Raw genomic sequence first — 23,009 nt, forward strand, 5'->3', positions numbered from 1 at the left:
TAGTTTATTAAACAAGATTCACTACTAGTTACAGTGGGATTTAATTTATGGTTGCTTCTCTTCCATCCCCACTTAAAAAAAAATCATAGCTGTGACTTAAAGTTTAAAAAGCACACATTTTTAAGTCAAAGACTTGAGCTCCCAAGTTGGTTCCACCTGTTACTAGCTGGAGGTTTTGGGAAAGTTCCTTAACCTCTTTGAGCTTCTAAAATGAAGATAAGAAAACCTAGCTCATCCTATCAGTGTCTGGAGTATTAAATATGCAAGGAAGTTCATTCTACTTTTGGACAGGTCTTTTAGAAAGTCTCTTCTACATGAGGATCTAAAATCTTGCTGATATGGACAGGAGGCAGAGAAATATTAGTAAAAAAAGGGTGGGGTCTCTGCAAGGGTTCCACCCTCAAGCCTGGACCTGTGTCCCTAAATGAGAACTTCACATTCCTGTTTTCCCGCCCGAACGCTGCCTTTTGGCCCACCACGCACCCTACCCTGCACCCATAAAAAACCCAAGCTCTACTGGCAGAGGAGTGGGGTGGCCCAGCAGAGGAGAGGTAAGAAGAAGCGCCTGAATGCTGAGAGAAGAATAAGCAGCTGGACATCGGAGACTACAGTCAGAGAGGAGTTTGGCCAGGGACAGTCAGAAGGAGTTCAGCCAGGTATGGCCAAACACCAGGAGAAGATTATCTTCCCACTCCATCCCCTTTCCAGCTCCCGATGCCACTGAAAGCCACTTTTACTGCTCAGTAAAATCTCTACATTCACCATCTTTCAAATCCATGTGATCTGATTCTTCCTGGATGCTGGACACAGGCTGTCACCCTGACCCTCCACTAAGCCAGTTTAACACTTGGCCATCCATGGATGGCAAACACTAAAAGAGCATTGTTTGTAAACCATGCCCTCTGGGGCTCCAGTGGGCATGGCAACCCTAGGGGTTGTTGCCATGGGCTGGTAGAGGGTTCATTTCCACTGGTGCCCAAAGGCACTAGCCCCAGCTCCTGTATCTGATCACCTGTGCGCTCCCCCTCCTGCAAGGGGTTTAAGTGCAGCAGCTGAGTAAAGGAGCCATCTCTATCACAAGTCCCCATCCCTGTTGCAAGTCCCATGAGGGGGTCAAGGGAACTCTCACCTCATTGCCATTTATATTGTTGTAAACCAACAAATGCAATCAAAATAACCTAGAGCACTTAAGGCATTACTGCCCTATCAAAAGCTGCTTGACTGGTAGGAAAAGAAACTGGGGGTACACACAGCAAAATATAATCCCTAAATTCACCTGACTTAAAATTGATAAGCAGGAACCATTAAACAATGCAATAGCTATTACATTAAAAACATACCTCAGAGTATATTATGGCGCAGAGAATGGGAAATACTGAAAGAGGACATGTAAAGAAAGGAAGAAAAGAATGAGCCTAGAAAGTACTGAAATGCACGTTCGTGCAGTTTCACTGGTCACTTGTACTGTCCATTATAAATTATTAAAAGGCACATGTGTCTAAAACCTCTGGGGGTCCCATTCTGAAAACAGCCACAGAAGCCCAGTAGGGCAAAGCATTTTTCACCACTGAGGTTGCTGCTGGAAAACTACTGCCTTTTAAAATCCAGTCCTAATGGCCTGGCTGGAAATCCTCATGTGAAAAAGGTAATTTTCCTTACACTGTAGGGTCTCTTCCAGTTTCATATTCTAAAACTCCAAATCAAACCAATAGTTAGCAATACTCAGGTATAATGTCCATTTTTAAAGGGTCTTAGTGTGTCTATATTAAAAAAAAAACACTATTTACAAACCAACTAACTACTCTTCTTTGGATCTAATGTACGACAATGTGACTATAATTAACAATATATTGTAGACTGGTCCTTTTTTTGCTAGTGAGTCTTCTTACCATACATACCAAAAAAGAAGAAAACAGTAACTAACTGTGTGGTAATGAGGATTTTAATTAGCTTCATTGTGATATATATTTCACAATGTACACATACATGAAATCGCCAGGTTGAACATCTTAAAAATACACAATTTTAAGTTGTCAACTCTACCTCAATAAAGCTAAAAAGAAAAATACTCTTTGTTCTTGTTCACCAAAAATAATAGGAACATACTTTTGAGAAAGCTCAAAATAACAGTTGCAGTTATAAAAAGGATCACTCAGAAATGAATAAAAAGTTAAAGTTTATATTAATTTCAATGCCAGAGGCCTCAGGCTGGCAGCCCATTGGGTGGATTCAGAAGTAAATATATTTTCCTTGCTCTGCCCACGATCTTTAAAATTAAACAGTGGACAATACTTAACAATTGGGGAGATTTAACACATTTAATCAATATTTTGGCTTCCTTTTTGAAAAAGATGAGAAGATGTGGCAACACCCCAGGCCCATGTTCCCGTTCCCACCTAGCAGCAGAGGTCCACAGCAGCTGCTGGTAGAGAAGGAGCTCTATAATTAACCCGGGCCTCAAGCTTCCTTCACCCACTTCCACAGCCCCTGCAGGCATTTAGGTTGGGATCATCACTGTTTCTGCATACTTACTCCCAAACACTGTGTGCAGCACCCATTGGCAAGGATTAATTTAGTCTGCGGTGAAAATGGGCCCCCAGCTATTCTCCAAAGCTACTGTTTCAAAGCTTGCTGCCACCAGAAGGTACCACGAAGAGCTCACTTACAAAGAATGTTATTTTTTCATGAGTTTAGGTCTGACTGTAGAGTGAATGATTAACCCAAGGTACTTGCCAAAGCTGGTTACTGAACTTACTGGGGGGTGGCTGCCTAAAAGGGTGCTTTTGGAGGTTAATGAATTTCTAGAATTTTCAGTTGATGAAAAAAAGGTAAAATAACCAGGAAGGAAGAGTGAGCAGTGTCACTTTGAAATATAAAACCACCAGTAATTACATAACATATTTGTTCAGGAGTTTTACAAAATTCATATTAAATAGGAAGACAAAAAGACAATTTGGAGATCTTGTTTGGGTTTTTATTTTACTAGTGACTTTCAACCTAAAGAGTCACCATAAAATTACAGTGTAACATATTGGTAAGTGGTACTTGCAAATCACAGGGTTTGTATTCTGAAATATACCTGGTACGGCTGAGTAAGACCTCAGTTTTTCCAGTAAGTACGGTACTAAAAAATGTTCAAGACTATGGTCTTCTTGGCACCAGGAATCATTAAAGATTCCAGGTCAGCTATGATCCCAGTAGAAGCAAGGTGACTTTTGATCAGAAAATTCCACACTAACTATGGTTAAAGATTTCATGCTAGAAAAGTAGGTCATTTAATTCATCCCTTACTTCTAAAAAAAAAAAAAGTGCTGTTAAGAGCATTTTGCTCAGTCTTCATGAAGGTCCTTAGGACTTGGACATCTTTCCACTGCAAAACAAGTTTAATAAGATAATCAATTTTATTTTTTATGACCGTTTCTCATTATAAAAGCAATGCACACTCACTAAATGCATGTGAATAGAATATTTAATGGCAGAAAAATATCACTTTTAAGGAAAAGCAATTTACATATATATGTATGATCTATATAATAGTATTACTTTAATCCATGCATTCAAAGAAAGGCTAAAAGGCTACACACATAAAATGAATTGTAATTGTAGTTAGTTCTCTGTAACAAAACTATGAGATTTTAATTTTCTCCTTTTTGCTTTTCTGTATTTTCTAAATACTATATAGTCTGTATAGCTTTAATCATAAGGAATAACTAATACATTTTAATTTAATAGATTATAAGCTCATTCATGTACCCAACCAACTAATGTTCAGAAAATATGTATTATAGGCTGAGTACAATGGCTTATACCTGTAATCCTAGCACTTTAAGAGGCCAAAGCAACAGGATGGCTTGAAGCCAGGAGTTTGAGACTAGCCTGGGCAACATAGAGAGACTCAGCCTCAACAAAAAATTTAAAAATTAGCCAGGCATGGTGGTGAGCACCTGTAGCCCCAGCTACTAGGGAGGCTAAAGAGACAGGATAGTCTGAGCCCAGGAGTTTGAGGCTACAGTGAGCTGTGATTGCACCACTGCACTCTATCTAGCCTGGGCAACACGAGGCCCTGCCTCTTAAAAAAAACCAACAAACAAAACCCAGAATATTATATACTAGATCCTATGCTGTTTGTAGGACACAATGTCATAACACTTGGTCCCTGCCCTCAGGAAACTTGAAGTCCAGTAGAAAAAAACCACAAGAAATCCACAGGTGAAGAATAGCGTATGTAGTAAGTACTATGACAGAGCAGGGAGTTTAGCAGAGAGGCACCTAAATCAAAGGAGACATTTGAGCTATTATGTGCACTTAGGTGATGTGGGGATGGATGAAGAAGTCAGGCATCCCAAGCAAGCCATCCAGTATGTCAAATTTACATTTCTTATAGTTGAAACACGGTCACTCATCCACAGAAGGGTCTGACGGAAGCAAGAGATCCATGCTAAAAGGACAAAATAAGCTAGGTACAACGACTGACCAATGTGAGAAGGTGACTGAAAAGCAAGATTATCCCTATATTCTCACTTCAAGGAATTGAATGTTTACTGGTACCATTTACCATGATGAAGAAAGCAAGAGACACAGGTTGTGGAGATAGTCATAGGAATAAAAATGGAAATAAGAAACTGAGTTTAGGGCTTGGTCAGCCTTAAGTTTGTTTGATCCACAGATGATTCAAATATTGAAAATTAATAGGTATATATGTGTTTGGGATGCGGTAGAAAGTTCTAGATTAAAGATAACTAGAAATGATTGGCATATAGAGAGAATTAGATTACTGGGTATAAGTAGTTGTATATATCATTAAAAAGGTCATTAAAAGAGTAACATGTAGAGAGAAAGTAGAAGAAGAAAAAACTGGGAAGAGGTGGTAGACAGAACGACAAGATGTCAAAGAAATGGGAGACAGTCAATAGTGTTAAATGCTGTGAACACTAAGGTAAAATAAAAACAACAGAATGCCCTTTTGTGTACCTCCGTATCAAGGATGCCTAAGGGATTCTAGGGTTCTAACCCAAATCCAAAGAGATGCAATATTCAGGGAAGGACCTGGGTAATCATATGTTCAAAGGCTCCTATATGTTGTTATTATATAGCTAAGCGTAGCATCCACTGAGCTAAGCCACAAATTATTTACCTTCTACCTTCACATCTGTGAAACAGAATACATTCCTCTTCGGGCTTTAGTCTCCAACATTTCTAAATTTAGAAACTAAGACTCCTATATGGGGAAAGGTGCAAGGCTCCAATTCCTCCTCCTAGTGCCTATGTGTTGTTTACCTGTTAAGGTAGGTTAGGAAAAAGCAATACTTGCCAGTCCAGGGAGAGATGATCATGGTATTGTGTATTGTTTGGGGAAACAGAGGATCTGCACAGGTAGAGAAGGCAGGGAAATATACCTGAGTTCAAGAATATAGTGTTTAAAGGTGTCAGGTAGACTTATTTGATGAAGTCAATAAAGTGACCACTGTTAGTAAACCTACACATCTAAGCAGAGCAAGAAAAAGCTGGAGAGGTACGCCAGTTTTTTAAGGGTTTTTTTTTTTTTTTTAATAAAGAAGGGGTTTAGGCATTAGTCCTGAAGGCTTAAGATATATTTGTGGGAATGAAACAAGATCAGAATAGTTTTTGTTAGAAGACTATCATAGATGTAAGGTACAAAATAGGTTTTAAGAAGAGAAACTAAAGAACAGGAAATTGTTATTTTAAAGTATTACATTCACAGAGTAGCACAAAGTCAAGAAGGGCATCAATCTCGTGACCCACCTGCTCTCTTAATGCTCTTTGATTCAGATCTGAGCAATTGATAGTTGAGGTAATGGGTTAATTTCTTTTATACTCCTCTTTGAGTTTTTAAGAGTAGAACTCCTCCTTGGGACATTGAATGTATCGTGGGATGATCTTTGTAAAAATATGTTGTCAACCAGAATAATCTGATGCTTTTATAATGTTGCAATTTGGGCACCTGAATGACATCAGGATCCAATGAAGCTTAGCACCCACACTTTTAAAATAAGTACGATTTCAGATGGATGGCACATCACGAAAAGCTCAGTACTCATGACTTTCAGGCTTTGCTCTAAATATTCCAGAACCAAGAGTCAACAGTTTAGAAAAACAGAAACAAGATAATTAAAAAATCCTGACTATGATGTGCCATTAACTAGTCAATCCTAACAATACAATACAGCTTTTGTGGCCAAAATGTTATTACATGGTCTTTGTATGTATGGATGCTACTACTCAACATGTAAAAAAGGGGCTGAGAGCAATGGCTCACATCTGCAATCCCAGCACCGTGGGAGGCCAAGGCAGGAGTTCACTTGAGGTCAGGAGTTGGAGACAAGCCTGGCTAAAATGGCGACACTCGGTCGCTACTAAAATGCAAAAATTAGCCAGCCATGGTGGCAGGTGCCTGTAATTCTAGCTACTCCAGAAGGTGAGGTAGGAGAATCGCTTGAACCTGGGAGGCGGAAGCTGCAGTGAGCTGAGATAGTGCCATTGTACTCCAGCCTGGATGACAAGAGCAAAACACCATCTCAAAAAAAAAAAAAAAAAGTGAAAAGGGAAATATATCCCAATTTGCATTTACTAAAGAATTTAAAGCCAATAGAGAGACTCAACTAACATGTCTTTAACCACATCTATGGATACACAAGTAATCTCATAAAATTAAAATGTAATTAGAGATAAAATAAAAATTAATTGTATGCTATTATACCAATACCAGGAAAAATAATAGAGACTAGAAAATAAAACTAAAATTCTTAAAGAAGCCTATTTAGGGAATAAAAACTATTAGCTTAAGACTCTGTTCTAGACAGAGCTAACAACTAAGTATGCAACATATTAAACTACAAAACACCTATTACTTGTTCATGGGACTAGCTTTCCATTGAATATCTTGAGGGAAATTTTGACTTAAAGAAAAGGAACCAGTTCTTAAAAAGGGGCCTTGAGCTCTTGGTTCTGCTCTTTGGTCCAGGCAACCATGGAAAACTCAGGAGTGATGAATGATGCTACAGGAACCACTACTATTAGTCTCAGATTGGACTATCAGACATACACACACAACACAGATTATACCTTTTAAACTCAGATACCTGTGTGAGCACTTATATGTTACTCATTTTTATTGTGAAAGCACAAAAACCCCAAGTATTATAATGAGATAGTGAGACTTTGAATTATGCTTGACATTATGTAATAAATTATGATGCTTTCTAAAAGAGAATCAATTTAACTTATACATGAGTTTATCCTAAATACATGTGCAAACATAAAACATACTGTCTATTGTGTAATAAATTAGTTTGCTGATCCTAATTAGCTACTTAGAGAAACAGCGCTTTAGAATACTTTTAAACAAATAAATGTATTATACATTTTTATATTAAGGTCAAAATAATTTTTTGGGGGGGAGTGGGGAGACAGGGTCTCACTCTGTCATCAAGGCTGGAGTGCAGAGGCATGATTTTGGCTCACTGCAGACTCTTATATTTTGGGCTCAAGTGATCCTCCCACCTCAGCCTCTTGAGTAGCTGGGACTACAGGTGTACACCACCATCCGGCTAATTTTTGTATTTTTTTGTAGAGATGTGATTTCACCATGTTGCCCAGGCTGGTCTTGAACTCCTGAGGTCAAGGTATCTGTCCACCTCGGCCTCCCAAAGTGTTGTGATTACAGGTGTTAGCCACATATCCACATATGACTGCCACATATACGTGCAGTCATATAATCTTTTTATTAAAGGAATTAGAATAAAAACTCTCAGGCCTCAATTGGCCTTACCTTATAGCAAACAAATATTATATAAAAAGTATTCACTCACCTTTAAAATAAAACATTTTATACCTACATTTGTTTCTTTCTTTATCTACCGAGTTAGACATAAAGAATCACAACACTTGGTGTTCCAAGCATCTGGGGAAAAGGATACTCTTAAGCTGGTGGGTGTATATATGGCCACACACTTTCATATGCAACATGTATTTAAAGCCTCAAACATATTCTTTGATTTCATAAGACTCCCTGAAAGATTTTACACAGACGCTTAATGCAACACTGCTTATAATGGCCAAAAATTCAAAATAACCTAATATCCAAAGTAAGTACATGATTAAATTAATCAGAAAACATATGGTGGTGCTAACTGTATGGTTTATATATATAAAATAACATAGCATATGACAAGGTTGAGATCTGTGGCCCTGCCATATTTCATGTTGAAATTTAATCCCTCAAGAACAGAAAATCAAACACTGCATGTTCTCACTCACAGGCGGGTGTTGAACAATGAGAACACATGGACACAGGGAGGGGAGCATCACACACTGGGGTCAGTTGGGGGGGTAGGGGAGGGACAGCAGAGGGTGGGGAGAGTGGGGAGGGATAACGTGGGGAGAAATGCTAGGTATAGATGATGGGGGGATGGAAGCAGCAAACCACCTTGCCATGTATGTACCTATGTAACAACCCTGCATGATCTGCACATGTACCCAAGAACCTAAAATACTATATATATGTATATATATATATATAGTAAAAAAATATAACTATATATAGTAAATATCTATATATAGTAAATATATATGTATATATAGCAAATATATATATATATATATATATATATATATATATATATAGTTAAAAAAAAAAAAGAAATGCAATCCCTAATGTTGGAGGTAAGGATTGGTGGGAGGTGTTTGGGTCATGGGGGCAGGTCCCTCATCACTTGGTGCTGTACTCGCTGTAGTGAGTTCTTCCGAGATCTGATTGTTTAAAAGTGTGTAGCAACTCCCCCTTCCCCCATTCTCTCTCATTTCCACTCCTGCCATGTAAGAGGCCTGCACAGTCTTTATCTTCTGCCTTGGTTTTGTAAGCTTCCTGAGGCTTTAACAGAAGCAGACGGCCAGCGCTATGCCTCCTGTGCAGCCTGCAGGACTGTGAACCAGTTAAACCTTTTTTTCCTAATAAATTAACCAGTTTCAAGTATTTCTTTATAGCAACCCAAGAATGGCCTAACACAGCATATGATGTGGAAAATGTACACTGCATATTAAGTGGAAAAAAGGCTGATTACAAAATAGATTCTTTCCCCATCTCCTTTTCACTTATCTGTATGTTCCAGTGTCACTAAAGTTATCTCAGCATAATTTTTTAAAGTTAAACAAAAATAAAAATGTAAACCCCATGAGCTTTCCCTCTCCTTTTTTCCCTTCCCCTCTCTTATTAGTTTACTTAGTATATAAATCACACTAACCAATTTAAAGAGTTGGGATTAAACATTTATGCATGGCTTGACAAACTCTACATAATTCCTGCTATTCAATACCAATTTCCATCTTATTTATTTTAAAAGCTGGATAAGACAGAATTAATTATTATAAAACATTTCAGAGACTAAAAGGCCATAAATAATTGGAAAAAAGGGAAGAGTTTTACATTAGACAAGAATCACAGGTTCTTTCTAATCAAGGGCAATGTGTTAGCATTAAGAAAGGGAATGGGGAAAGACAGTTGTGGTTTTCAAAATATAAAACAGAATCCAAACTCATGGAATATTAAGTCTCTACAAAGTGTTAAGAACTATTTTCAGTCACTATTCATAGATAGGGTCCCAGACTTATTTACCTAGAACTAGGTAAAAAAAAGTGCCTACCAGGAAATATGCACTCAATAATTATTTTTTTTCAAATGTGATTACTTACGGTGATCTATATTTTTAAATTTTTAAATATTTTAACCCATTTACCACTTAGGAAAAAAAGCACAGCTCATTGCCAGTGCAGTATTCTTGATGCAAACGGGAAATGGGTGAATACAGTCTAAATCAGTGTGTCTGGTTCAATTCAGCTCCTTCACTGCCAAACCAGGGGTCAAGGACTGCTTCAGTTTTTCTGCCTTCTCCTTGTCTATCATGATGAACGTGTAAGTTACCTTCGGCAACAAACTTTCAACTTCATATTGTTCGTATTGATCTATTTTTTAAATAAAGAAATTATGGTACAAGGGGATAAAGTATCTCGTTCAAGGGCCAACACTTCTGGGGGTTCCCATTCACATCTGCCTGGTTCTGGGGCTCATTATTTCAGCCCAAGACTCCACATCTCTTCTAGGAGAAGGGACGGTAGTCAAATCCCTAAATTATTTAGCTATGGTGGCTTACAATCCCACTTTCAGAATGCTACATAGGCCCGGGCCTAGTACTTGACTAGTGGTTCTCCATGTGAAGCAATTTTGTCCTCCATTTTGGCAATGTCTGGAGATACTGTTTGTTAGCAGAGAGCGGGAAGAGGCCATAGAGGTTGCTAAACATACCTACAATTCACACCCCCCCACTGCACAACAAACTATGTAGTCCAAAATGTCAACAGTGTCAAGGCTGAGAAATTTTGTACTAGATGATTAAAATACGGTGGAACATTGTCCTCATGTTTAAACTAGCACCAAGAGTGAAAGCAGGAAGAGCCAGAATCTCCCAGGCTTGCTTTCTCCCCTCCCCTCCCCTCCCCTCCTCCTCTCTTCTCTCTCTCTCTTTCTCTCTCTCTCTCTCTCTCTCTTTCTCCCACTCTTTCTTTCTTTCTGATGGAGTATTGCTCTGTCACCCAGGCTGGAGTGCAGTGCTATGATCTCAGCTCACTGCAACCTCTGCCTCCCAGATTCAGGCGCTTCACCTGCCTCAGCCTCCCCAGTAGCTGGGTCTACAGATGTCCACCACCACATTGGGCTAATTTTTGTATTTTTTGTAGAGACAGGGTTTTACCGTATTGGCCAGGTTGGTCTTGAACTCCTGACCTTGTGATCCAACCACCTCAGCCTCCCAAAGTGCTGGGATTACAGGCCTGAGCCACTGTGCCCAGCCTCTCCCAGGTTTATAAGTGGAGTTGTGGAAATTGTAAATCTCCCCAGCACACCACTATTATCTTCAGCTGTCTCAAAAGAAGTACCTGATTTTGCAAGCTGTAATGGAGACAGGGGGTACATAAGGTTGACAAGTATTTAATTCCTAGTGAACCTGAGTATGTTTCAAGTCGTAGTCTACAGGTGTGCAAGAACTGCTGGCTTTTCTGGATTCATGGAGGTCTTAGATCTTCTACCAACTTCTACCAAGGTAAATAAAACTGTTAGGTTTAGGCAGTTTTTAATGACATCACATCTCTAATTTCTAGTATCTAAAATTTAATAAGAATTGCTACAGAAAAAACACCCACCCAAAACAAGGGAGATTAACAGAGACTATGCAAGGTTTCCCTCATTGCTGTTCTTACCACCCTCTGCCTCTACCTGCCCCGCACTCTCCATGGTCTTACTTGGTAGATTATTCATTCAGTGATGGAGCTGGGAAAGCCATAGAGTACATTGTAAACCAAGAAGGAGCGATTTGGTGGTTAACTTTTTGGTAGTAGTAACAATAAAGGAAAAGGTAAGCATTTTAAAAATGTATTAGGAACAATAGAGAGAAATAGTGAAACATACATCTGTGAAGTTCACCATCAAAATTTAATTTTCCTGTGACAAGGAGCTTCAAAGTAGTGGATAAGTCAAAGAGACCTGCCTAAACAGAACAAGTTGTCACATCTATAAGGTCTATGAAAAGGACACTGTAATCCACTCCTACGGTGGCTTCACTCTGCAACTGAAACTCCAATGGATGCATGGATCCATTAAACAGAAAAGCAAGTAGAAACATTCCGTTTGCTGTAGCGAGGGAATCCAGAAATTATAACTGAAGTGACAAAAGCTATGCATGCCACTTCTTAGCTCCCACTTAAGGACTTCTGTTGAGCTTTAAGTCCTGAAGATTTCCATGAATTAAAAACAAAAATAAACACTTCATATTATGGAGGTCTGGATGAGAGATGAGAATTAACCATGGGACTGATTCATCTTCCCCTAACTTAAACTAAAATGTGGGCTCCCTCAACTTAAACTAAAATGTAGACATGGAAATACATGAAGCAGTAATTGCCACAAAAAAAATTTCCTAACATCTACACAAAAAATCTATTGTCATTAACACAGTATAATACAATGCCTCCAAGAAAATCTTTCGTTGAGTTACAGTTAGTTCAAGAAAGAAAACTAAGTATTTCGAGTTATTTGATACCCAGAGATAAACAAGTAATGGACACTATACAATACAATAGAATCCCACAAGTGATCTACTTTTAAAAGCTCATAAAAACCTCTTGAAGTGGTATAAGAAGTCAAACAGAGAAACTTTTTTAGCATTAAAGTTTTTTTTTGGGTTTAAAACCAACAGTAAAATAATTACATGTGTGGGATTGCTTCAATTATTCTACAAGAGTCCTTGGTGCGGATAGTCCCATTAAAGATAACACAATTGAAAAAAACACAATTTTCTTATATTATAAACAACACATTTTCCCAGAGAAAAAGTGATATATATGATAGGCAATTTTTTCTGATAGATGATGCAAGTGTACACAACCCTCAATGTGACTGAAAGTTTCAGAGCTTTGTTTTCCTCACCTAGAAATACAAGAACGGGCCTAAATCTCTTAGGTATTATTCAGCTGTGAAATTCTAATTCTAGGACTCCAACTTTAACAGAGCTTCAGAAATCTACACTGCTTCTAATGAATATTTAAAAACAATAACAAAAGACACACATTTTCTCCCCATTCTCCTCGATATCTCTAAAGTTTCCAGGAGATACTGTGGGGGCTGCAGGAACAGCTGGAGTATATTACATTAATGCAAAACAAGTTATGTTTAATGTCTGTGTTAACAAGGGTTTGTATCTAAGACAGGAAAAAACTATTAGCAAATTCATTAACAAATAGCCTATTCTTTTTCACATTAAAGTATAATTTATTAAAATAAGACAATTCTCCTGATGAGAATTATCATTCTAGGTAATAATCAGCCAGAAGGTGCACCCATGCTTAGAATTTAACTTTGTTTACTGAGAATTCATGCTAGGAAGCTTGCTGAGTGTATTTGCTCTTGGCAGGTGTGTTTAGCCAAAAGGTCTGCCTAGATGAAGATGTATGGTTCTACCAGTGTTGAAAACGAATTGCAAGGACTTTATAAAGACATTTTTATTCTACCACATATATAAAAGAAAAGCATTTAATTGTTTTCTAAAAAGAATATTCCCTAATTATTTTTATTATGAAGACATCCTCAGTGAAATACTGTTGAAGAATTTCTATGCCACTATCCCTCCTATGCTAGACTGCCACATAACCATAATCAATGATATCTTCTTTGATGATTTAAAAATATAACTCTTTTCTAGGGGTATACAGCCCCTTGAACCTATCCAGGGTATCACATTTCTTATGCTGCCACATATATTTCCTCCTTGAGGCCAACAAATCTTTCATTCCCTAGAATTGTAAGCACTTGAAAAATCATAATCCTGCCTCTGTATTGCACTTAAGAGGTGTTTGGATCTGCTCCACGGTATTCCTTTATCCTCAGTGGAAGAGCACTTCTAATTACTGGTACTTGAGAATACCAAATTCTTCTTTCATTTAAAAATCAGCTGGGTAGAAAGTTATGAAAGCAGTTCAGAACATAGTATCTACGATAACTCCATATTTGTTATATTAAAACCACCCTTTAGCAGAAAGCCACTTTAAATAATATCCTTTGGGAGGCCGAGGCAGGCGGATCACCTGAGGTTGGGAGTTCGAGACCAGCCTGACCAACGTGGAGAAACCCCGCCTCTACTAAAAATTACGGGCATTGTGGTGCATGCCAGTAACCCCCGCTAACTTGGGAGGCTGAGACAGGAGAATCACTTGAACCTGGAAAGTGGAGGTTGCAGTGAGCAGAGATCACACCACTGCACTCCAGCCTGGGCAACAAGAGTGAAACTCTATCATAAATAAATAAATAAATAAATAAATAAATTCTAGAATTCTAAAACCTACAATTCAGAGACAGCGCTTATTCAAGAAGAAAATTAAGTATTTTAAGATAAAGAATCTCAAAATGCAATCCAAATCTAACAAACCCACAGACTTTCCATTGCAGCCCATACTCACCTCTCCCGGGGAACAGCAAACCAGTACTCTGGCTGCTTTCTTCGTTTGCCGTACTGCTGGACCATGGCTGCAGTGTGAGTGGCAAAGGATTTTCTCATTGGTTTTCCCACTTTGATGCACAGGAACATGGGTGGGGTCTTGCTTTTTTCTTCTTTTGAAGGAAGTATATCTGAATCACACATGAAACAACTCTTCAATACTGACAATATTGGTAATAGCAGAACTTTTCAACTAAAAAATAGTGATCTTCTCTTGGTCAAAACATTGCAGAAACATACTAAAACTACATAATATCAGGACTTATACATTTTTCAAGTCTTCTTTAGCACACAAAGACAAAGCCTTGGCTGTTTCAGGCTGAGTTACATTCCATGAGATGCTACATAACTGAAAATAAGTATAAAAACCAACAGAATAGCAAATAATGGAGAATTGGGACAATTCACAGGAATACATATTAATGAATGCTACTGAGAACCCAATTATAACATAATGCAATTCAGTTTAGAATTGAGATCTCTTCAAAAACAGTTTAAACTCTTCTAGATTTAGAAAACAATGGTAAAAAGAAAAATAACTTGAAATATTAAAAGTATACTACTTTTGAAGTAGTTATCTAGAGATCTGTCATAGTTCAAGTTCCAAAACAGATATCGTATCTCATAAATGTTCTCCCCAATTATTTTTATCAGCAAAGACAAACTCTGTTGAGAAAACATTGTTTTCAAATAACTGTACTAACTTGGGTATTGCATGTGCAAATTTTAGAAACACAATTATGCAACAGAATATAAAGGCATTAAAGAAAAACAGCTTACCTTCAATGGGTACCTGAATTCTCTTTAACAGCCACAACTGAACTTCAGATTTATTATCCATTTGTGCACCTTGACAGCTGTTGTCCAGAGTAGATTTCAAAGAGGAGTCTAGAGCCTCTTTAATCACATTTTCTTCTGTAGAAGCGTTTAGTTTTACCAGGAGGGGCTCTCTCTCTTTCACCCAGGTCATATCTGGCTCTTTATTACTCTCAGTTAGGAGATCACCTGCCTGAGAAAGAGAACTACTAAGGGTAATGTCTATTCCCCCTGGTTCAATACTTTTTCCACCACTTAATTCTGTTTTCTGCAAATTTTCAGATACCTGTGACCCTTCTTTGTTTTTATTTAGGTAATATTCAATAAGTTTAACTTTATCTAGATCTTCATGTATGTTCAGTGTTTTTTCCACTTGACTTTCCGGTGAACCAGACTGCTTGTCCACTTCTGGCATTATATCTTGCTTCTCACAGGTTTCTAAATCTAGTGCTCCCTTCAGTTCAACATCATTCTCTGTTCCCAAGAAGTGTAGGGCTGACTGCACCTGCACTTCCATGGCAGAATTGTTAATTTGTGACTCAGCCTTCTTTCGTTCCTCTGGGTCAAGAGAAAGGCACTCCTTCAAGGTGTCTTTTTTGTCCATTCTACCATCAGTCTGAGGAGAAAGTTCTTCCAAGTCAACAAAATCCTCATCTTCTCCTAGAAAGGAGTTTTCTTTGGCTGTAGATTCAAATGCAGCAGAAGTGTCGGAAGGCTCCTTACTGAGCTTAGTCACTGTGGGAGAGCTACTGGATGTCTCTCTAGATGATTCTAGTTTCTTTAATTTCTCTGACATAGAGCCACCTGAGGGCTTTGTAGGTGTATGTTCTGTGGACTTCTCCAAAGGTCCTGTTGATCTGGAATCCAAAGTCATGCTTCTCTCTCCATTCTGCTGTCGTTTTTCCTTGTTGATAGATTTGAACTTACTGAATGGGTTGATGTCCTTTTCTGATGCCAGGTCTTCCCATTCTCCAGGCCTGTACAGAGGACAAAGATCCTGAGGTAGGTCACTGTTGGGGGAGAAATGGTGGGTGCACATGGAATGTTAAAAATAAAACCAAAAACAAAATGGAGGAAAGGCAAAAAACAAAACAGAAACCAAACCATAAATCAACACATAAATATGCCACAACTTAAATCTATGTTTAAATGATTTCAGAATAAAAAAATAAAATCAAAAAATTGATTTCAAAATGAAACATAAGTCAACTAAAGAAAATGGTGAAATAATGAACCATGAGAGATGGATGTCCCACTGGAAGCACGTGATGAATTTGGAAGTTATACATGAACATGAAGATGCCACCCATAAGAATTCTAAATATGAAATAACGTTTCTGACTTTCATGAAGGAAAGGATAAAGGGGAGAAAATATTTTAGTACCAATGTCTAAAATTCCTTAAACATGCAACTTTTCCTTTTTATAAAATAGTATAGAAAACAACTACATTAATTTTGAAAGGTTCATTGACTTAGTAGCTACTCAATTGCTTCATATAAATTTACTGACCTTCAACTCTGATTCTGGGTTTCATGGCTTAGGATCTGATGCTTCTAATCACTGATAGCCCTCTACTCCCAAAGGAGATGCAAGAGGATACTTCTACTATTATTGTGGGTATGTGGCAGTTGCTCCATTTTATAATTTAAAAATGTATAGAAAAGTAAATCTTACCAAAAAAACTCTTATGTATATTACTTACATTTCTTATGTAAACATTTCTTTCATTTTATAACAATATTGCTTTACTTTATAGCAATAGTACAGCTCGTTTGTCAGCTAAAACATATTGTGATGGGATGCAATCAATTATTTTTCCTTAATAACAGATGCTTTACTATCCAGATTGAAATTACATAAAAATATTGATTAAACATGTTCTCCCAAATGTAAAATAAATGATCAAGAAATATACTTTAAAAAATATGATTAGAGCGCAGCACACGCCTATGTAACAAACCTGCACATCCTTCACATGTACCCCTGAACTTTAAGTAAAAGTTGGAAAGAAATAAAAATAGTAATAATTTAAAATATGTGTAAGAAAAAGATATGCTTAGAAATATCTTGAGTAAGTAAACCCATCCACTTACCACTACTATTGGTAGTGCCATTACTGGGTTGAAATGCAGAGATATAAAAACCCTTTTAAAGAATAACATTTCAATTTCAGAATCATCTTCAGATAAATATTTTCTGCTATTTTGGTTTTGAAATAAATGGTTATGACAATAAAGCAACAAAGTACCAGGCAGTTCTGAACATTCAAAAGACTGTCTCCCCAAAGTGATTTTATAAATCATCTGCATGAAAGGTTCATGCTTTTTGCAACAGAAAATAAAAGCCTACATAATTGTTTGGCTCCAACAAATGCTTTAAAAAGCCATCATAATTTATAATTCATTTCAATTTAATAAGCATTCACTGAGCCCCTAAGTACCATACTCTGAAATACAATTGTGACAGAATCTCTGTTCTGCAGGAACTTGCATACACAAAGTGTTCTACCCAACACTAGTATCCCAGGAGATGTTAAAAATGCTTTCATCCTAGAAATGTAGCATAATCTCTCTACTGGAAATCAAAATTTAATTTGGCATATTAAAGGCTGCATGAAGTCCTGCAACAAACAAACCCAACTTTCCACATACTTGATTAATAAGCAAAACTTTCTTCCCTAAACATCCAAGCCCCTTCTCCACATAGCTCGACTCCCACACAAATACCTTTAACTGCATACTAATTAGCTTTCTAGATTACCTTGTCTACCCCTTTCTTCTTTCTCTGAATCCAAACTGCCACTTCTCTATTTGAGATTAATTTCAACATCTGCTTTTTTTGCAGAGCAGCTGCCAAGCACTTTGCAGCAAGGTACATAATGGTGCCAACTAGCTATTTTGTTAATTAATGCTTTCTAGACTTAACCAGGTACCTAATGATGATCAATAATCCTTTCAGTTGTTCCCTTCCTACTTGCTGTGACAGCTGGAGCTATAAAATGTTCTACACACACATATACTCTCTCTCTCTCTCTCTCACACACACACACATACACACACACAGACACACACACACATACACATACCCCATGAAGGTGAGGATGTAGGGGTTTTACCCCATCCACTTTTAAAAACGATTGCTCATTGCCACTGGATAATTTGCACTTACTGTTTTATCATTAAACTTTTGGTAATAATGACGTTTTAAGTAATTTTTAACTTTTAAACAATTTGTGAAATTCTGAAGACAATACAAAGTTCATTTCACACTGATTCTCACACATTCTTGTTCATTAGACTAGACATCCTTTATATACCTGCATTCAAGGCAGGAATCAATGTGCAACCCTGAAATAATTTCGACAAATTAGGAGCCGATTCTTAACTCTGCTCTTTTCCTGTAATCATGGTGTTATCTCTTGTAATCTAGATCATTAAACATAATCTCACATTGAGATTAATTTTTATATAAAGATGTACCTTCTATAATTAAAGAGAATACATAATATCCTAAGCTGAATATGTGCAATGGTATTACTTCATTAGGAGCCATATTTCAGTAAGGAATGCCCCTATTTATTTGGCCACACATTTAGATAATTGTGGCAGCAAAAGTTGGAAACTACTTTAGTGTCCAAGCTCTTCAGTGGCTTGGGATTGGAGAAGGGCTGAGTGGATCAGATTCTAATGGCTGTAGGTGTCCAGGGGAATCTCTTGGCATAAACTCCCAGGGATTTTGTGTCTGGGTTAGCTCCCTAGTAACCTTCCTTTTTTTTCATATGAGCCCCAAGGGCTAGTTTCCCTTTGTACTGTTAGGACCTACTGCTTTGCCTGTATCTTCCCATCACTGAAGTTTTTTAAAGATTCTTACTGCTGGTTTTTATAGAGAAGCAGACACACTAGAGCAAAAGGACAGCAAAAATCAGATTATCTGTATGTTAATTGATTCTTTGAGCTCTTTCATAACTCTTTTTTTCTGGGGAGTTTCCCTTTCTTTTTTACAATAAATCCAGCATGATTAGGCAAAAGTTATCAGGAGTGACGTTATATTCATCTATATCTGAGAGAAAAAGCAGACTGGTATTACTCCCTCTTCACAGCATGTGAAGGTGGCTACTACCACACTGTCCACCCAAACCTCTCTCCAAACAGGACTGAGGGAGGACATGAAGCAGGGAGACTGCCTTTCCTAGAAGTTAAATAAAGACAAACATAACTCTCCTTAAACCCAGAAGAAAACATTCTTCTCTTATTGGTAATTGGATAAACTTCTTTCAGAGAAATGCCATTTCTTCACAATTTCATTAAGAACATGCACTGCTTTTTAGAAAAATAAGCCAAACAACTACTATTTTTATATGCTGCTCTGTTTTTCTCCTTTAATCTTTATATGTTCAACTTTTCCCATCATTGACTTTATTCTTTTCGTTTCCTCTCATTTTTCTCTTTGTCTTCAGTGCACAAATCTTCCACCTTCCAAATCCCTTCTACATCCTCCCTCAATCATGCAAATGCTCTCATTTTTAAGCTACATTTAATTCTCTCAACACCCCTTTCATCCTGGTAAACAAGAAATGTCTTACGATGGCAAGGCATCTTTGATCTTCATGTGAGAAATGTCGTTGTAGAGTGCAATGGAAACAACCTCTTCCATGGGGCATATGAGGCCATATTCCTCACACCCATTTTCAATAACCAGAGGATCGGACTTATGAGGGTCAAACATGATGTTGTTAGGAGTGACAATCATGACACCGCCAACCACACCCTGCAGGAGAAAGCAACAGGACAGAATCACTTCAGGCAGAAATGCTTTCAGCAACTACCACAGAAGCTTTAATTAACTCACACTGCCATTCCATGGACTTTGTCAACTACAGTATCCTATGTGACAATTACATCCCCTCCGTGAAGACCAGAAAAACAGGCTGAAGAAATGCAATGCTGGGTGGTGGGGCAGAGAAAACGGATGTGGCTCACTAAGGCAACTGACCGAGCCTGGTTCTAGCACAGCTGCTGCAACAGCACAGTTCTGGAGTGATCCCAGTTCTCACATGCATGTCTCAGACTTCCTAGATTTTTCTAGTTTCTCCATCTGCAAAATGGGATGGGCAGTCCAAGTGCCTTCTGGATTGAGAATACAGGGCTTTACAATTCACTCTGCAAGTCTTCACCCTATGTCTAACAAGTGCACGGTTCTGGGCTAAGGAAACAGCTGTTTCAAAGTCACAGTGCCAAAGAATAGTCCCAATATTTTTCTTTAAAATATTTAGAAAGCCCACATCCAAAAAAACTGAACATAAACAGGAATATGAAACTTTTACAACCAGAGTGAATATAGCTGAACTACGGAGATTAAAAGCAAAAAGTTGTAGCTTAATGAAGACTTTAAAGTGTGAAGTTTGCTCAAATTATAAAGCAGACCTTAATTGCCACAGGGATATTATCTACGATGAACAGCAGGATACAGATAACTCACTTTACACAAATAATTTATTTTGGTACTTTTAATGAGTCTAGTGATTATCTTAGTAAAAAATTTTGTAGATCCAGCAATCCTATTACTGGAAATATATCCAAAGAAAATGAATCATATTTCAAAGAGATACCTGCACTCACATGTTTATTTGCAACACTATTCACAATAGCCAAGATAAGAAAACAACCTAAGCATCCATCAATAGATGAATAATGAAAATGTGCTATATATACACACATTATTCAGCCATAAAAGAGAATGAAATCCTGTCATTTGTAACAACATGGATGAACCTGGAGAATATTACGTTAAATGACATAAGCCAAACACACAGATAAATACTGCATGATCTCACTCATATATGAAACCTAAAAAAGCTGTTCTCACATAAATAGAGAGTAGAATGCTAATGACCAAGAGGTGTGGGTGAGCCAGGTTTGGTGGCTCACACCTGTAATCCCAGCACTTTGGGAGGCAAGGCAGGTAGATCACATGAGGTCAGGAGTCTGAGACTAGCCTGGCCAAAATGGTGAAACCCCGTCTCAACTAAAAATATAAAATTAGTTCGGTGTGGTGGCACATGCTTGCAGTCCCAGCTACTCAGGAGGCTGAGAGAGGAGAATAACTTGAACCCGGGAGGCAGAGGCTCTTGCTATTGTACTCCAGCCTGGGTGACAAGAGTGAACTCCATCTCAAAAAAAAAAAAAAAAAAAAAAAATAGGTGTGGGTGGTTAGGGGAAGGATGGGGAGATAGATGTTGGTCAAAGGACATTTACTTACAGTTAGATAGGAGGAATAATAAAATGTCCAGAATAGGCAAATACAGAAGGACTCAAAGTAGGTAACAGATTGCCTCATGGAGATGGGGGTGGCAGGGAAGGGGAAAGGATAGGGTGGGGGAGTGTGAAATGGGAAATAACTACTAATGGTTATAGGGTTTCTCTTTTGGGTAATAAAGATGTTTTAAAATGGATTGTGGTATTGGTTGCACAACTATGTAATCACTGGATTTTACACTCTAATTGAGTGAACTGTATGTTACGTAAATCACATCTCAATAAAGCTGTTTTTTAAAGAAGTTTTTTATGTCAAGCATTATTTATTCTTATTTGCAAAAGTTATAAGTGCACATCAATAACACATTTTTCCTATTATCTAAAACTAATACGAAGTCTGCTATGACCATAGGAATTCACTGGTTATCAAGATAGTCCCTTCTCCAGAGGCTCACTAAAAGTTGAACTTGTTCTTTGTGAAAACAAAAAAACAAAAAGACACACAAAACAATCAACCAACAACTAAAACACTAAAAACAGGATACAGTAGATGTTAATACTAATGTCATCAACAGCAAACACAGGTTAAGAGCTTACTGTTTTCCAGATTAGGTGCTAAATTATTTATGTAAATTATCACCTTTCCTTACTATACTCTATTAGTTAAAATTTTTTATTGTTCCTATTTTATGCATGAGAAAAATGGAAGCTTAAGACATGTAAATACCTTGCCCCTGGTCTCAGAGGTACTGGGTGGTAGAGTTGGAATTTAAATTCAGTTGAGTCTGACTCTGGCGTATGCTGTTATATGTATACTGCACTGTCTCCCTAACAATTCATAGGCCCAAACTAAAAGATAAAACTATAAATCCAAGGTCACAAAGAATCACATTTCCACTCAGTGATCACATTTCCCTCAATAAGTAAAATGCAGGCATCCAAAAGAGAAACGCTAATGAATTCTTATCAAATCTAAAATATACTTTGGGTAAGATCTTTTAATGTAACCTCTATTCCAGCGATTTATAACCTTGTTTAGTTTTTCATAGATTTCAAGGAAAGGAAACAAATTACATTGCCATATACCTTTCCATCGGTGAAGTATCGACAATTCATTTTTAAAAATTTCACCACACCTGGCTCGTCTTCTTCAGATGTAGATGATAACACTCTTTCAATGGGTTTTAAGGCCTTTCGTGCTAAGTCAGCATCCTTGTAAAGGCAAAAAAATTCCAAAATCAAATAAAAGCACTTTTTCAAACAAATTATGTGTATAAATCAAGCCACATAAATTCCCTGTGAGTATACTATTTTTATTTAAGTAGAACATTAATAAGGCAAACGTCCTTTGTCCTTCAATAATATCACAAATGTAGTAACAGGTATCTAAATCAAACTAAGTTTTTTTCTTTCTTTTTTTTTTTTTTAAAGCAAATACACATGCATGAACCCATAAAACTTGCTCATGGAATGTCTTTAGAAACTAACCTAAATGGGCCAGGCATGGTGGCTCATGCCTGTAATCCCAGCACTTTGGGAGGCTGAGGTGGGTGGATCACCTGAGGTCAGGAGTTTGAGACCAGCCTGACTAACATAGTGAAACCCCATCTCTACTAAAAATACAAAAATTAGCCAGGTGTAGTGGCAGGTGCTTGTAATCTCAGCTACTTGGGAGGCTGAGGCAGGAGAATTGCTTGAACCCGGGAGGCAGAGGTTGCAGTGAGCCAAGATTGTGCCATTGCACTCCAGCCTGGGTGACAGAGTGAGACTCTGTCTCAAAAAAAAAGGAAGGGAGGGAGGGAGGGAGGGAGAGAGGGAGGGAAGGAGGGAGGGAGGGAGAGAGGGAGAGAGGGAGGGAGGGAAGGAGGGAGGGAGGGAGG

At 37.8% G+C, this 23,009-nt stretch overlaps 1 protein-coding gene across 6 annotated transcripts in view; it reads right to left on the bottom strand.

Annotated features, from left to right (window-relative positions):
- Positions 1-23,009, bottom strand: part of NCOA7 (nuclear receptor coactivator 7) — a 172,098-nt gene that overhangs the window by 36,918 nt on the left and 112,171 nt on the right. For 5 of the 6 annotated variants that reach the window (XM_074397511.1, XM_074397512.1, XM_003932388.4 and 2 more), the window contains 4 exons: positions 22,216-22,341; positions 19,458-19,642; positions 14,838-15,883; positions 14,020-14,188 (listed from right to left, as the gene is read on the bottom strand). In XM_074397511.1, coding sequence (XP_074253612.1) covers positions 14,020-14,188; positions 14,838-15,883; positions 19,458-19,642; positions 22,216-22,341 — 1,526 coding nt within the window. The remainder of the gene's footprint in view (positions 1-14,019; positions 14,189-14,837; positions 15,884-19,457; positions 19,643-22,215; positions 22,342-23,009) is intronic. The other variant, XM_003932387.4, reaches the window with a different exon arrangement.

This window comes from Saimiri boliviensis, chromosome 4 (assembly GCF_048565385.1).
Source record: "Saimiri boliviensis isolate mSaiBol1 chromosome 4, mSaiBol1.pri, whole genome shotgun sequence".
NCBI lineage: Eukaryota > Metazoa > Chordata > Mammalia > Primates > Cebidae > Saimiri > Saimiri boliviensis.